This window comes from Limanda limanda, chromosome 18, assembly GCF_963576545.1.
Source record: "Limanda limanda chromosome 18, fLimLim1.1, whole genome shotgun sequence".
Taxonomy (NCBI): domain Eukaryota; kingdom Metazoa; phylum Chordata; class Actinopteri; order Pleuronectiformes; family Pleuronectidae; genus Limanda; species Limanda limanda.
This window is the reverse complement of record NC_083653.1, coordinates 21,711,520-21,724,898: the sequence shown is the minus strand read 5'-3', so window position 1 is coordinate 21,724,898 and position 13,379 is coordinate 21,711,520. Positions and strand designations below refer to the sequence as shown.

The following is a 13,379-nucleotide window of genomic DNA, read 5'->3' as shown; positions in this document are numbered from 1 at the left end:
ATTTTGAAATTGTTCCATATTCAAAAAATTTTTAGACACCTGACAGGAGGCACTTCACAGGCCAATACAATTTCTGCTGGGGCCAGCGCCCCCCGGCCATGGTCCTGAACCCACAGCACTTTATTTACTGCTCTGACCCAACACTAGATGTCAGCATTATCTTTTGTTATATTCTGGTCTACACCTGTCTACAAAAAGTGAACCAGATTAACACCATGTGGCGAATTATTTCTTTAAATCTCATATTAGTGTATCAGCTTGGCTCGTCGAATGGTTTTATGTCTTATCTCATGAGCAATTGGTGATATTTTCACTTCCCACTCACTTGATCACACAGAAATACTTCAAACCTAGAGCCTTCTTCCTGTGAGGTGACCCTTTTCTTAACATGATTTAAAGGTTCAGTTTGTAGGATGTAGTCACTTCTCGTGATATAGTTGCATGTTGCAAACATCTGAATAGTAAATGCCTTCAAAAGATAAGTGGTATAGATAAAAGATGCATGTATGGATGAATGCACTTCACCTTGGCCATTCTGGGCTACTTTAGAAACATAGCAGTCCAACATGGTGGACGCCAGACTACAGATGTAAATAAGAGGGCTCATTCTATGGTAACACAAAAAATCTATTAGTTTCAAATGTTTATACTCTGTGGAAAAAATCATACAAAATAGCCACTGTCCAAACAATTTGACTTTCTCGGGAGTTTGCGTTTCACATATAAACAACATAGCCGGAGATTTTCTCCTCTGACATGTGCAAAAATACACAGGAATCTCAAAAAACTCACAGGTGGCTCAGCAAACAGAGTCTTAACGTACAAATTCCTCTTTTTCATCCAAGGATATTCGTATTCTCTTGTTTTTTCTAAATTTTCTGTTGGTTTAGTTTTAAAAACATCATCGACAAACCAACGCAATCGTATTTCTAGGTCGCTGGTCAGAAAGACTCCTGGAAAAGTCTGGATCCTCTCTCGGAAGTTGGCGTTCTCACATACAGCCCATTCTGAGAATGTCAGGAGATTATCTTCAATTCAGTGCAAGTCTGAAAGCAGCTATCGTTTGATGTCCAGTTTCGGCCAATAGACTACCACTCTCTTGTCTGTGTAATGAATAAAAGCTGTAGTCAGGAGAAGATTAGCTTAGCTTAGCATGGCCAGTTGGAATCATTGTGAAACAGCTAGCCTGGCTCTGACCAAAGCTCAAAAGCTAACTTGATCCCCTCTAGACTACACTCAACGCAGATGGGAGAGTGGTAACTGTTTTCTTATTGATTTCCCAAAATGTTAAACGATTTCTTTCAATACCAAAATGTAAACAACAAAACACAATAAATCAGTTGACAAATGTCTACATGTTCTTTTAATTTAACCTTTTTTTAACAACACACATGATACAGAATAAATATCTGCACAGAAACAGATTGATTTTATTAATCATCTAAGAATAAGCTGTTGGTTTGACGGAAAAGAGGACAGGACATTTTTTTCAATATGGCTTTTTGCCAGGTATTTCGCTAACCAATGAGAACGCTGTAGGGGAAGAAACAACATACTTACAATAAAACACAAGCTCAAGTCTAAAATGCTTGTAAGGTGTTGAGCCAAACTTGAATCACTTTATGCTATTGTGATGATCCTTGTCTGAATGACGTTAGGTAAAGAAGAGGTCACTCTCTAATGGACCGATCACAGCATGATGGGAAATAAATGAACAATTTTGTTGATCATGAGATGTAATTTTTCATAGAGTTTTATGATAAAAAGAAAGCATCACACTAAAAGCTTATCTTAAAGGCATAAATGTCAGTGTTTGATGACATTTGATTTTTTTTTAAGCAACAAAAATAATCACAGTTTTTTTTTCCGCAGAGAACATTGACAGACAAGTGAATTATTTTGCGAGATCAAGTGCTTTGAACTGAATCTTCTAGTCAAACAAATCAAACCATTTTGTTATATTTTCACACATGTAAAAACAAACACATCAAGTTCCTTTTATATTTGGTCACAATTTTGTTTTTGTATTAAATTCAGTCAAAGTGCTATTACTATCTTTTGAGATCTTAAAGTGAGGTGTTTTGTTTTATTAAAAAAATAAAACACCAAACCAGGAATCTCATTTGAGAGGTTCAAAGCTCATCATGGCCAGTTGAATGTTCTACCAGTGATCTGGTAAAACTTCTGATTGAAGGGGTGAAAGAACTTCTGCAGTTTTGTCACCACTGACGGGTCCACCTCTGGATGGATGCGGCCCTTGCTGCCTGCCAGGCACTTGTTGAAGACAATGTTAAATCGCAGACAGTAAAATCCCCTGGTAGCATTGAAATACAGATTATATTGGCTTATCCTTGAGGGTAGGTTGAGGAAGCGCTCAACGAGCTGCAGCTCTGGCAGTGGGTCCGTGATCAGACGGTCCCCGTCCACAATGTGGAACTGCTCCACAGGAAAGTACTTGAGCCAGCGCTCCAGGTGTTTCGTGTAGATGCTGGTCCGAACAGCTTTGTACTTGGTGTTCACCTCACAGGTGTTGGTGTCGATGGCCAGCTTCTCAAACTTGTGGTAGGTCTTGTTTTTACGCTCCTTGCCCTCCAGAACTTGAGTGTAGTCAGACACAGCTCTGGTGGTGGGTTCGCGGACGATGATCAGCAGCTTGATGGAGGAGTTCATCTTGAAGATGCGTTCAGGGACCTCCTCTGTGATAAAGTACGCTGGGCTTTTCTCAATGGTGATCTGGTGAGGGAAGGAGAAGGGCATTTTCCCTCTGTACCAGTCGATTCCACGAGCATAGTTTTGGTCATTGTCAAAAAAGTGAATCTCCTGTGAAGCCTTGACCACCGCTGGATGCAGGTTGAGCATCTCCAGCAGGGCGCGGGTGCCTCCCTTGCGAACCCCGATGATGATAGCCCGAGGCAGCTGCTGTACCAGGTTGTGCAAGTGAATTTGCTCTTTGGTGGCATTGCCCTTACGTAACTCATGGAGCAGGCCACGCTTAAACTGCAGGGTGCGGAGAGGGATTTGCTCTGGCTCAGGGGGGTTCAGTCTGCCTTCAAAGGGGCAAATGGGCTGTAGCCTGAAAGGGAGAAAGCAAAAGAGGATTTAAAAATACATTATAAAATAGTAGGGATGAGCGAGTACAGCATTATCTGTATCTGTATCTGTTTACCATATGAATTATCTGTATCCGTATCCGTACTCGGAGTTGGCGGGGCCTAACCCGGATGTGGGTGTGATTTAACCCGGAAGTGGGCTGGTTCAACATAACTTTCTTTTTAAACTTTGAAATTTTTTTATGATTTTTTTATTTTTATTTTTTTTTAAATTAGTTTCCACACCAGGTGTGTGTGTGTGTATGAGTGAGTAAGATAGAGACAGAGAGAGAGAGAGAGAGAGAGAGAGAGAGAGAGAGAGGGGGGCGGGGAGACTGTGTCCGATGCTGTTTGCTATTTCCCGGGGACAAGATTGACAGGAGACACGGTGTAAAGGTCACCTAAGGGCACCTTATGTATTGATAAAAAGTGCATATGTCATTAGTCAGACGCCTCAAAACTATAAGAATGAGGGAATGGATCTGTGTATGTATTTGTTTATTATTTGTGTGATTATGTATATATGGGGTTCTGTAACGGGAAATGTGTTAAATATGGGGAAGTGACGTCCCGACAGGGTGTGTGTGGTTTTTTGATGCTGCGGGCTGGCGGTGCGGCCAGAGGTTCAAGGGCCAGGAGATCAATAACAACTTGCAAGGATTTTTCTCTGGAACGGGATTATTGCCTGGGAGTTACGTAATGGATTATTTCAAGGACTGAACATTTTCTGGGCACTGGAAGGGGGTGAGAAAGCGTGGACTTTGTTTGGATTTGTTTGCGGCACTCACCTCGCCACACCTGCAGTCATTTTGTTTGGACGTTTGTTTGGGGATTATGTTATGGACCTGGGGTGGGAAAATATTGATGTTTGAATGTGTGTAAATACCGTGTTTATGTTTACGGGTCCGCCATTGTTTGCGGGCACGAGCGCAGGGATATGTGGGGTTTGATTGGTGTTTTGTTTAAATACAGTGTATAATACGCAACCTGTTTGAGTCAAATTCGTTTATATTTATTTAAATAGGGGTTAGACCGATAACAAGGTCATCGGTCATTTCGTTTATGATAACTTGGTCGGGCAGCGCGCAAGGTACACAGCGGGTCGGGTCCGCCCGTGTCCTTAAAATGAAAGCCTAGAACATTTCCCCTGGGGTTTAAGCAGGGCGATTTGTTACAGCGGGTCTCTCCTGCTTCGGATGAGGATAATTAAAACAAACACGGTATAATCACATTCATGTGAACTAGAGCGATGCAGCGGAAAAAAAAAAAAATCTCCGACAGGCAGAGACGCAACGCGAGTCGCTTCTACCAGCACCACGTCTGATGAACCCACGTTTAACAGAACTCTACTGGTTAATAAGTAAGTACAAACTGAAATAAAAACAAACTTCAAGCTGAAGAAACCCTAAACGTTAACGGAAAAGACCCGTGAACCTGAGTGACTGAGAGACAGAGAGCTGTTCTGTGAGTGTGCGAGCAGAGCCGTGTGTGAAGGGAGGAGCGCTGTGACGCTGTGTGAGGATTTTCATTCAGTCCGAGCACAGATATTGACGAGTATTAATCGGATAATACTCGTACTCGGCAAAAGTGCTTTATCCGTACCGGATACTCGTTTCAGCCGAGTATCCGGCTCATCTTTATAAAATAGTCTTTATAACAAAGATTCCTAGCTTAATTTGTAAAGGAATGTTTTGGTTAAATCAGGAGTGAAACTTGTTTTTGGTACAACACACCCTGAAACAACCATTTACTAATTTGCATTAGAAATTATTTTATTTCAATACAGATTCTAGGTGTGCCCTCTGTCTGTTTTGCCATGATAACGCCGATATATGGTTCATACTAATGTTGCAGCATATCTACAGAAGCTATTCATAACTATATCCCAAATTTTATATTATATTATTAATTTTAATTTGCCATCCATGCTTCAAAAATCTTCCCAAGCAATATTTATCTGTTTTTGCAATTTTCTTATATTATTTTCTGTCCTTCTTCGTATTATATAACATTCTTAGGATCCAATAGACAACTGATAATAGCCATAACAACCTGCAAAGGAGGGGGACGTGAGGATGTTTCTTTTAAATAACACAAATTTGAACAAGGCACCAAATCATTACATTTTCTTCACAACAACCTGACAACACAGCAGTTATGTATTAACTTGCATTATGTGTTGTGTCATATGTTAGCAAATAAATACATATATTTACACTTGTGTTTCTGGTTTCTGTTAGCTAGCTGTTTCTTGTTAACAGACTAGGCTCCAATACTCAATAGTCTACTTTTCTGTTCAAGTCTGCACCAAAATACCAGCTTCTGTAGCTGTTAAATGCTCCACCCTGTTTACCATATGGTTGTAACCAGTATTAACTATCTGGTGCTAGAGAAGGGTGGGTTTAGAAGAGCTTGTATTGCTAAAAACACACTGAAAACAATGTTGATGAGAGCAGCAGACTGGAGGCAGCTGTAAAGTTGCTGGCAATAAAACCCCAAAAATCTTTAGAGATGCTAAAAAGGTTCATAAAACTGAGGGAAGCTTCGGAGTCAGTCACTACAAAAAAGCGACTTCTTCACATTTGCACATTTGACCTATTGGTGTCATAAAAACGATGGACTAGTGCAGTTCTAACTTGTTCATGAACCCAAGATCACACCTTTGCACAGACAAATGGGGTTATTATCGGCTTTTTTATACAGCACCTTTCATACATACAATGCAACTCAAAGTGCTTTCCAATGTAATCAAAGACATGAAATAAGAGATCAATAAGAACATGTCAGCAATAAAACAAAGTCTTAGGAAAAAATTAAAATAATGATGAAAGATAAAAATAAAACAGATAAAATTATCCCCAAAACAAACTTTTTATAGTTTGTTTTAGGGATATTGAGCAAGCCCGCGGTACAACCTGAGGGAACGGTTTGGAACATATTCCAATTAACAGTCAGAGATGTATGTATACGTATGTATACGTCTAGGAGACCGAGCCGAACCTCTCAGGTATGTTTGGGACATGGCACTGCCCTGTAAAAATATCCCTTTTTTGTTCTAAGAACAGTTAAGTTCTCGTATGAAGCAAAATAACAATACAAGATTCAATGAAAGTGCTTCAAATAAATATGCAGTATTCTTAAGAGTGCCAGTGATGACTTACCTATCCAAGGTCCCAACCCTAGCCACGAGATAGAGGACACTTCCGATAGCAAGGCTGCCCAGTACGAAGAGCTTTTGTCTCAGCAATGCCTGCTGTTTGAATAGCATGGCCCTCCATCAATCTTCAGGACTGCGTCTTCAGCCTGTAGACAGCAGAGCACATAAACTACTAATAGCCAGGGGAAGAGAGACAGACTAATGTTTATTAACACACACTCAATCAAGTCTTACAAGTGATTAAGCCACATTCAAACGAGCCTGAAAAGTGCTGCAGTGCCCTTACAGAAAACGCTCATCCACCAAACACCACTTTGTTACGTTCATTTATTTGTCTATTTCTAGCAAGTGGTGGATTTGATCTAATATACTGACGTACTGTAAGAGCCCTGCTTTGAGAGTATTAATATGTAACGTTTCAAATTAAAAGATTGATATACTACAGAGGAAAGATGAACAGACTTTCTTAAGGAATACGACAACATTTGACAAAATCTGGCCCCCAATCCCAAACTCCCACACAGCACAGGGAAAAGACATTTTTTTTGTTTTTCAATACCATTTGACATCTGCCGGCTTACCACAGTGTGACTCGGAAAATCACATCATGGAATAACCGATCATTACAGAAGTCATAGCACTATTACATAACGACCAGTTGCACTCAAATCCAGCCTTAAAACTGCCTGTCATTACCAATAGAGCATATCCTCGAAACCATCTCATAAACAAGTAGAGCGAGGTTTTGACCCCAGTGTGACTGGAAAACATTTCACTTGTATTGCCTTGTGGTGACTTCACAAGGGAGACCAGCAGAGCATCTGCAATTGCATCAGTCTGACAGAGCAAAGGAATAAAGCCAGTAGACAGGGGCCAGCTCTGTTTGTGGAGTCCCATTTGGAAAATAAATGTTTTTCATTACATCCAGTATATCTCTGAAACAAGAGGGAGCCATACATTTAGTGGTTTCCATTGGAAATACGGTCCATTTTTAGGGGCAGTACACATTTATTCTAAAGTAATCCACCTTCTTTCAGTGTAATTTATTTCAAGGAGATTTGATAATATTTTCATTTAGACTGTAACCTAGATTTTGTTTTTTAATTTAAGATATTTTATTCCGAGATAATAAAATGTTGAATCCATAATTAATTCAATACAATCTGGTGTTTTGCTGCTACAGACTTACTGAACTGGTATGAACTGGCACGGTTGTCTTCCTTCTCTCCTAACAAAAAAGGTGTATTTATAATTATGTGCTTGCAGTGACGGCTTGTTACGAAGGGGAATGGTCATTGGTCATTTAAGTTAAAAAGTAGCCTAATGACATCCCCTGTTATCATCCAACAAATTGGCTACTGGTTATAGATAAAGTTATAATGATAAAACAGCTAATATTGTGTTGCTAGTGTGGTCCTGCTCACCACCTCTTACTTAGCGACCTAAGCTAACTGAGCTTGGACAATATGATAATTAGCTACACTGGACTTCTTGGATAGTTCTAAACTGATATTACTCTTGTGATGCTGTTGCAAAACAATGGCTATTAGAGGTTTGCTACGGTGAAATATCAAGAAAATCTCCAACCTGCTAGTTGACATGGCTGATTGCCTAGGAATGTGGCCAGGGCTTAAGACTGAGGATGTCCTGTTGTCGAGGGCAGTGGTTCCCAAAGTGGGAGTACCGAGATGCCGTCCAAAATACAAATCCAAATACAATTTTTAAATCATTTAAAATGGAATATTTAACCCATTATTGTATAAATAAATACATACATATGAGTTGAAATTAGAATAACACCATGCAATAAAACATTTTCATCTGGTCTTTCCTTTTTCTTTGTTGACCCATGAGGTTATTATGACACGGATTAGTGGAAGGAGCGAGAGTTGCAAAGCCAAAAGAAAGCCCTTACTAAACAAACAGACAATACCAGGCGAAGTTCAAAGGGCATCATATGAGGTGGCATATTTAATTGCACAGGCAAAAAAGCCACACACAATCAGCGAAACATTAATTAAACCCGCTGCTGTAGCTAAAAATCGGGCCATGCATGGAGATAAATTAGCCCGTGAGCAGGAATCAGTGCCGCTGTCTAACGGGACTATTGCCCGGCTCTTCACCAACATGGTCCAGGACATAAAGTGCCAGCTGGTTGATACAGTTAAGAAAGGGAAATATGCTTTACAGTGAGATGAATCCACAGATATATTAAACTCTGCCCAGCTACTTGTTTTCATCAGATACAGATTTGATGGAAAACGTAATGCTGTTTTGCTCTGCGCTGGAGGGGACATGCACAGGTGAGGACATTTTTACAAAACTAAAAGAGGAGGAACTATCTTGGGGAAATTGTATTGGTGTGTGTAGGGGCTTGTGCAAAAAGACTTGCTCATCACTGACATACATAAAGAATAAATACAAATCACAGCCAAACGTGGAGAATGATCTCTGAGTCGCCGTCTCCAAAATAGAGCCCAGAATGGACTTGCTCTGCTCCATGCATATTGCCCACCCATCTCATAAGTGAGTTTAAGAAATTAAAGTAATGTTTAGGCTAAAATAAATTACCCTTAAGTTTTTGCACATGGCAGCAATAAGGTGTCTGCTGCTCGTTATGCATACAGACGCGCACAGACAAACACAGACATCACCTACACACTTTTTTATACTTATGTGTTCAGTCAGCCCTGCTTTTTATACAGGGAGATTCCCTGTATTCTGGTTATATTCTATTTCTTAAATTACTAAGAAATAGGCTGTTCTTCTTTTGTGTTGTGTTAATGCTCGAATTTGCAAAGGCCTAATAATGCGTGTGCGTGGCTGTGCACAACATTATATACCACATCCAGGATCGGTGGGGGTTGCCAGTCTCTGGAACCGTTATTTTGGGGGTTACAGGCTGAAAAGTCCGGGGAACCCTGGACTCCAGGGGACTGCAGAAAATATGTTTGGGACAGACAAAGATCTTCCCAGGGATGTCTCCGGGACAAACGGGAGTTTTATATATTTGTATGTATAATGATCGTTTATTAAATTACACTGACAACAACAATGTTGTTTTACTGTTGTAAATAATATCACTGACTGGCTACCTAGCGCAAGACCTGACGAAATATTCTAACCTTTCCCGCGCCTCAGCTCACCAACGCTTGTGGCAGGAAACTGGAACCTGCATGTTGCATTGGTAAAAATCGAGGCCTACGACTGCCCTTCATCGCATTCAGTGATGTCAGTAAGTGATGTCCTTACTACAAACCCCAAGTCTGACGTAAGGGAAACTGGCCAGCTGCTTGCTTCTTGCTAGCTAACGTAAGCCTGGTGCTTCCCTGGCTATGAATGTCTATAGTCCTGTTATGTTTTTTACATCTGAAGTATATGTCGCCATTTACTGTATCGGATTCGGCTGAAACTCTGTTTACACCAAAGACTTCAAAATAACCCTCTGTCTGCATATTGGTTATTAGATGAGTGAATTTTCATTTTTTGTTGAACTATAAGGCAACACTTCTGTTCAGCCCAAGTTGCATAGTCTTGTTTTAAATACTAAACACCCAAAGTCATTCAAATGTAAACTCTTTTGGACTGTGTCGACAGTTTCCAGAGTCTTTGACCTGCAGATACCCATCGCAGCTCTCTGCAGACACCTCTCTGTCCTACGAATGAATAGAGAGTACCACTTCCTGCACATTCTTTATGCCTTATTTATAAGCATACAGTACATGGAAATTAATTGTTTGCCCTGTCAAGGAGCTGCAGCCAGAACAGCTGTATTAGGCCATGTGCACAAGAGGGGATTCATACAGAATTATCAATTATGGAGCAGTTTGTTTTCATAAAGTATGCACTGGGACAAAGCAACACATTTTTTTGTGTGCATATTTAACTCTGCTATACAATTAGAGAGAAGTATATGCAGTACTATAGTGAAAACAAAAACCCTAGTCACTGTTTGCTTATCTACAGAGCTGGTAAAGTGTTTCATGCTGATCACTTTAGAATTGACACATCTGCTCCTGCCAAGTAAGATCAATCCTGAAAGGAAAACGTAGAAGTGATTTATCGTGTCCTTAATGAATACAGTGTGACCTAAATAAACTCAATAAATAAACTTCAAGAAAGTGGCATGTTATGAGCAAACAACCAGAGGGTAGCAGCATTGAGAAAGTAGTGAAAGTGTTTTTCACAGATGTTAGGCATAATACCTTGAACCCAGAAATGCTCAGCAGGGGAAATAAAAAATGTCTGCAGATGATTTAGAATGAAGTTCCCTGTCAGTATTATTCTTTGGGAGAAATCCTCCTACAGTAGATGGGAACAGGGTGTCTGATCAGAAAAATAAAAAGTTGAAAAGTTGTTTCTGTCATGCCCTCCTCCTCACCTGCCTACTAGGCTCTCTCTTTCTCCCTCTCTCTATCTCTCTGTTGGTGTGTAGGTGCGTGGCTGATTACTGATGTGAACCTGGTGTGCTGCAGTTGGGGCCTTGATTGACCAGCTGCCTTTATAAGCTCCACTACTGCTCTCAGTCTGCGCCGGACTATAGACTCAGTTCAAGTTAGTTATAGCTGCTGCTATCGTAACTATTTAGATTCTGTAAACATCCTGTTGATCCCGTATCCTAACCTTGCCTGTCTTCCTGCTCAGGACCAGCAGCTGGATTACAGCCCCGACTCCAGCTCCAGAGTCCTGCCTGCCTGCCTGCCTGCTTAAGTTATTGGACTTTTCCAATAAAACTCAGTGACTTTACTCCTTTCTCAGCCTCTGCCTCTGTGTCCAAGCCTGGCCCTTAACAGTATAGTCCGGCCACAATGGACTTGGTAGAGCAAGCTGAGTCTCTCAGAAAGGCAATGGCTCACCAAGGAGCACATCTCGGTCACCAGGACAAGGCTCTGAAGGATATCAGAGACAAGTTGGATCAGATCACCACCGCCCTGTCTGCTCTCATCGTTCGGCTGGACACGGATCCTGCCCCCGCCGCTCAGGTGTCTGCTCCGGTTCAACAAGCCCCTCCAGCTGCACAACCTGCCTCTGCTGCCCTCGAACCACGGATTCCTCCACCAGCTAAGTACTCCCAGTGGTGTTGGCATTAGAGGAGTGGCGACACTGGCTCGAGGGTGCGGAGCACCCCTTCATTGTCTGGACAGACCACAGGAACCTTGCCTATATCCAGACAGCCAAGCGGCTTAACTCGCGTCAGGCAAGGTGGGCCCTGTTCCTGGGTAAATTCAATTTAACATTGACTTATCGTCCAGGGTCCAGGAATGTGAAGCCGGACGCCCTGTCCGCCAGTTCACGGTGGAGGAGCTCCACGCGGAACCAGAGACCATCGTCCCTCCGTCCTGCATCATCGCTGCTCTCACTTGGGAGGTCGAAGCCACGGTCCGTCAGGCTCAGACCACCAGGCCCGATCCAGGTACTGGACCTCCTAACTGTCTCTTTGTCCCAGACTCTGTCCGCTCTCAGGTACTGCAGTGGGCACACTCCTCCCGCCTTACCTGTCATCCGGGGATCCACCGTACCATCTCGTTCCTCAAGCGACGCTTCTGGTGGTCGACCATGGACACGGATACTCGCTCATTCGTAGCAGCCTGAACCGTCTGTTGCCGAATAAGACCTCCTCCAAGCGCAATTCTGGTTTGCTCCGCCCTCTGCCGATCCCCGGTCGTCCGTGGTCCCACATTGCCCTGGACTTCGTAACCGGTCTTCCCCCGTCTGGAGGTAATACTGTGGTCCTCACTGTCATTGATCGTTTCTCTAAGGCTGCCCATTTCATTGCCCTGCCCAAATTACCCTCTGCTCGGGAGACTGCTGACCTATTGGTGCAGAATGTATTCCGCATCCAAGGGCTGCCATCAGACATCGTGTGAGGGCCGCAATTTACATCTCAGGTGTGGAAGGCTTTCTGCACATCCCTTGGAGCGACCGCCAGCCTGACGTCGGGATATCACCCCCAATCCAACGGCCAGTCTGAGCGGGCCAATCAGGAGATGGAGGCGGCACTCCGTTGCGTCTCCGCTGCGGAGCCATCGTCCTGGAGTGCTCGGCTGCCCTGGGTGGAGTACGCCCACAACACACTCCCTAACGCCTCCTCCGGTATGTCTCCCTTCCTCTGTTCTCTGGGCTATGAACCCCCACTGTTTCCAGATCAGGAGGCTGAGATCACCGTCTCTTCGGTCCAGGACAATATGCGTCGCTGCCGTAGCACTTGGAGGCGCGCTCGTGCTGCCCTTCTCCGTGCTTCCTCCAGGACTCAGGTCCAGGCCAACCGTCGCCGCACCCTGGCGCCCGCTTATGCTCCAGGGGACAGAGTATGGCTACACTCCAGGGATCTTCCTCTTCAAGTGGACTCTAGGAAGCTTGCCCCTCGGTATGTTGGTCCATTTGAGGTGGAGGCTATTGTGAACCCCTGTGCTGTCCGGCTGAAGCTCCCTGCCTCCTTTCGTCGGGTTCACCCCACTTTTCATGTGTCACAGTTGAAACCTGTTCAGTCCAGTCCCCTATCTCCCCCTGTTGCTGCCCCCCCTCCCCCCCGGATGGTGGACAGTGGTCCTGTTAACACGGTGTGTCGCATCCTGGACATGCGGCTTATGGGGTGTGGCTTTCGCTACTTGGGGGACTGGGTGGGTTATGGTCTAGAGGAACGCTGTTGGGTTCCCCGGCGGAACATCTTTGACCCCTCCCTCATCACTGACTTTCGCCGGGATCACCCCGACCGCTTCCTGAGGGCGCCAGGTAGTGCCCGTAGAGGGGGAGGTACTGTCATGCCCTCCTCCTCACCTGCCTACTAGGCTCTCTCTTTCTCCCTCTTTCGAACTCTCTGTTGGTGTGTAGGTGCGTGGCTGATAACTGATGTGAACCTGGTGTGCTGGAGTTGGGGCCTTGATTGACCAGCTGCCTTTATAAGCTCCACTACTGCTCTCAGTCTGCGCCGGACTATAGACTCAGTTCAAGCTAGTTATAGCTGCTGCTATCGTACTATTTAGATTCTGTAAACGTCCTGTTGATCCCGTATCCTAACCTTGCCTGTCTTCCTGCTCAGGACCAGCAGCTGGATTACAGCCCCGACTCCAGCTCCAGAGTCCTGCCGGCCTGCCTGCATGCTTACCTGCCTGTCTACCTGCCTGCTTAAGTTA

General features: G+C 43.6%; 1 protein-coding gene across 1 annotated transcript; it reads right to left on the bottom strand.

Moving 5' to 3' along the window:
• Positions 1-2,142: 2,142 nt before the first annotated feature.
• On the bottom strand, positions 2,143-6,357 carry LOC133024695 (heparan sulfate glucosamine 3-O-sulfotransferase 5). Its single transcript, XM_061091861.1, has 2 exons — positions 6,251-6,357; positions 2,143-3,073 (listed from the first exon to the last, which is right to left on the bottom strand). The coding sequence occupies exons 1-2, from the start codon at positions 6,355-6,357 to the stop codon at positions 2,143-2,145; spliced, it is 1,038 nt and encodes a 345-aa protein (XP_060947844.1).
• Between the last annotated feature and the right edge of the window lie 7,022 nt (positions 6,358-13,379).

Coding starts and splice junctions, on each gene's coding strand:
- LOC133024695 (XM_061091861.1), bottom strand. CDS start 6,357: ATGCTATTCAAACAGCAGGCATTGCTGAGACAAAAGCTCTTCGTACTG. Junction 3,074..6,250: donor AGGGTTGGGACCTTGGATAG/GTAAGTCATCAC, acceptor TCTCCCTTTCAG/GCTACAGCCCATTTGCCCCT.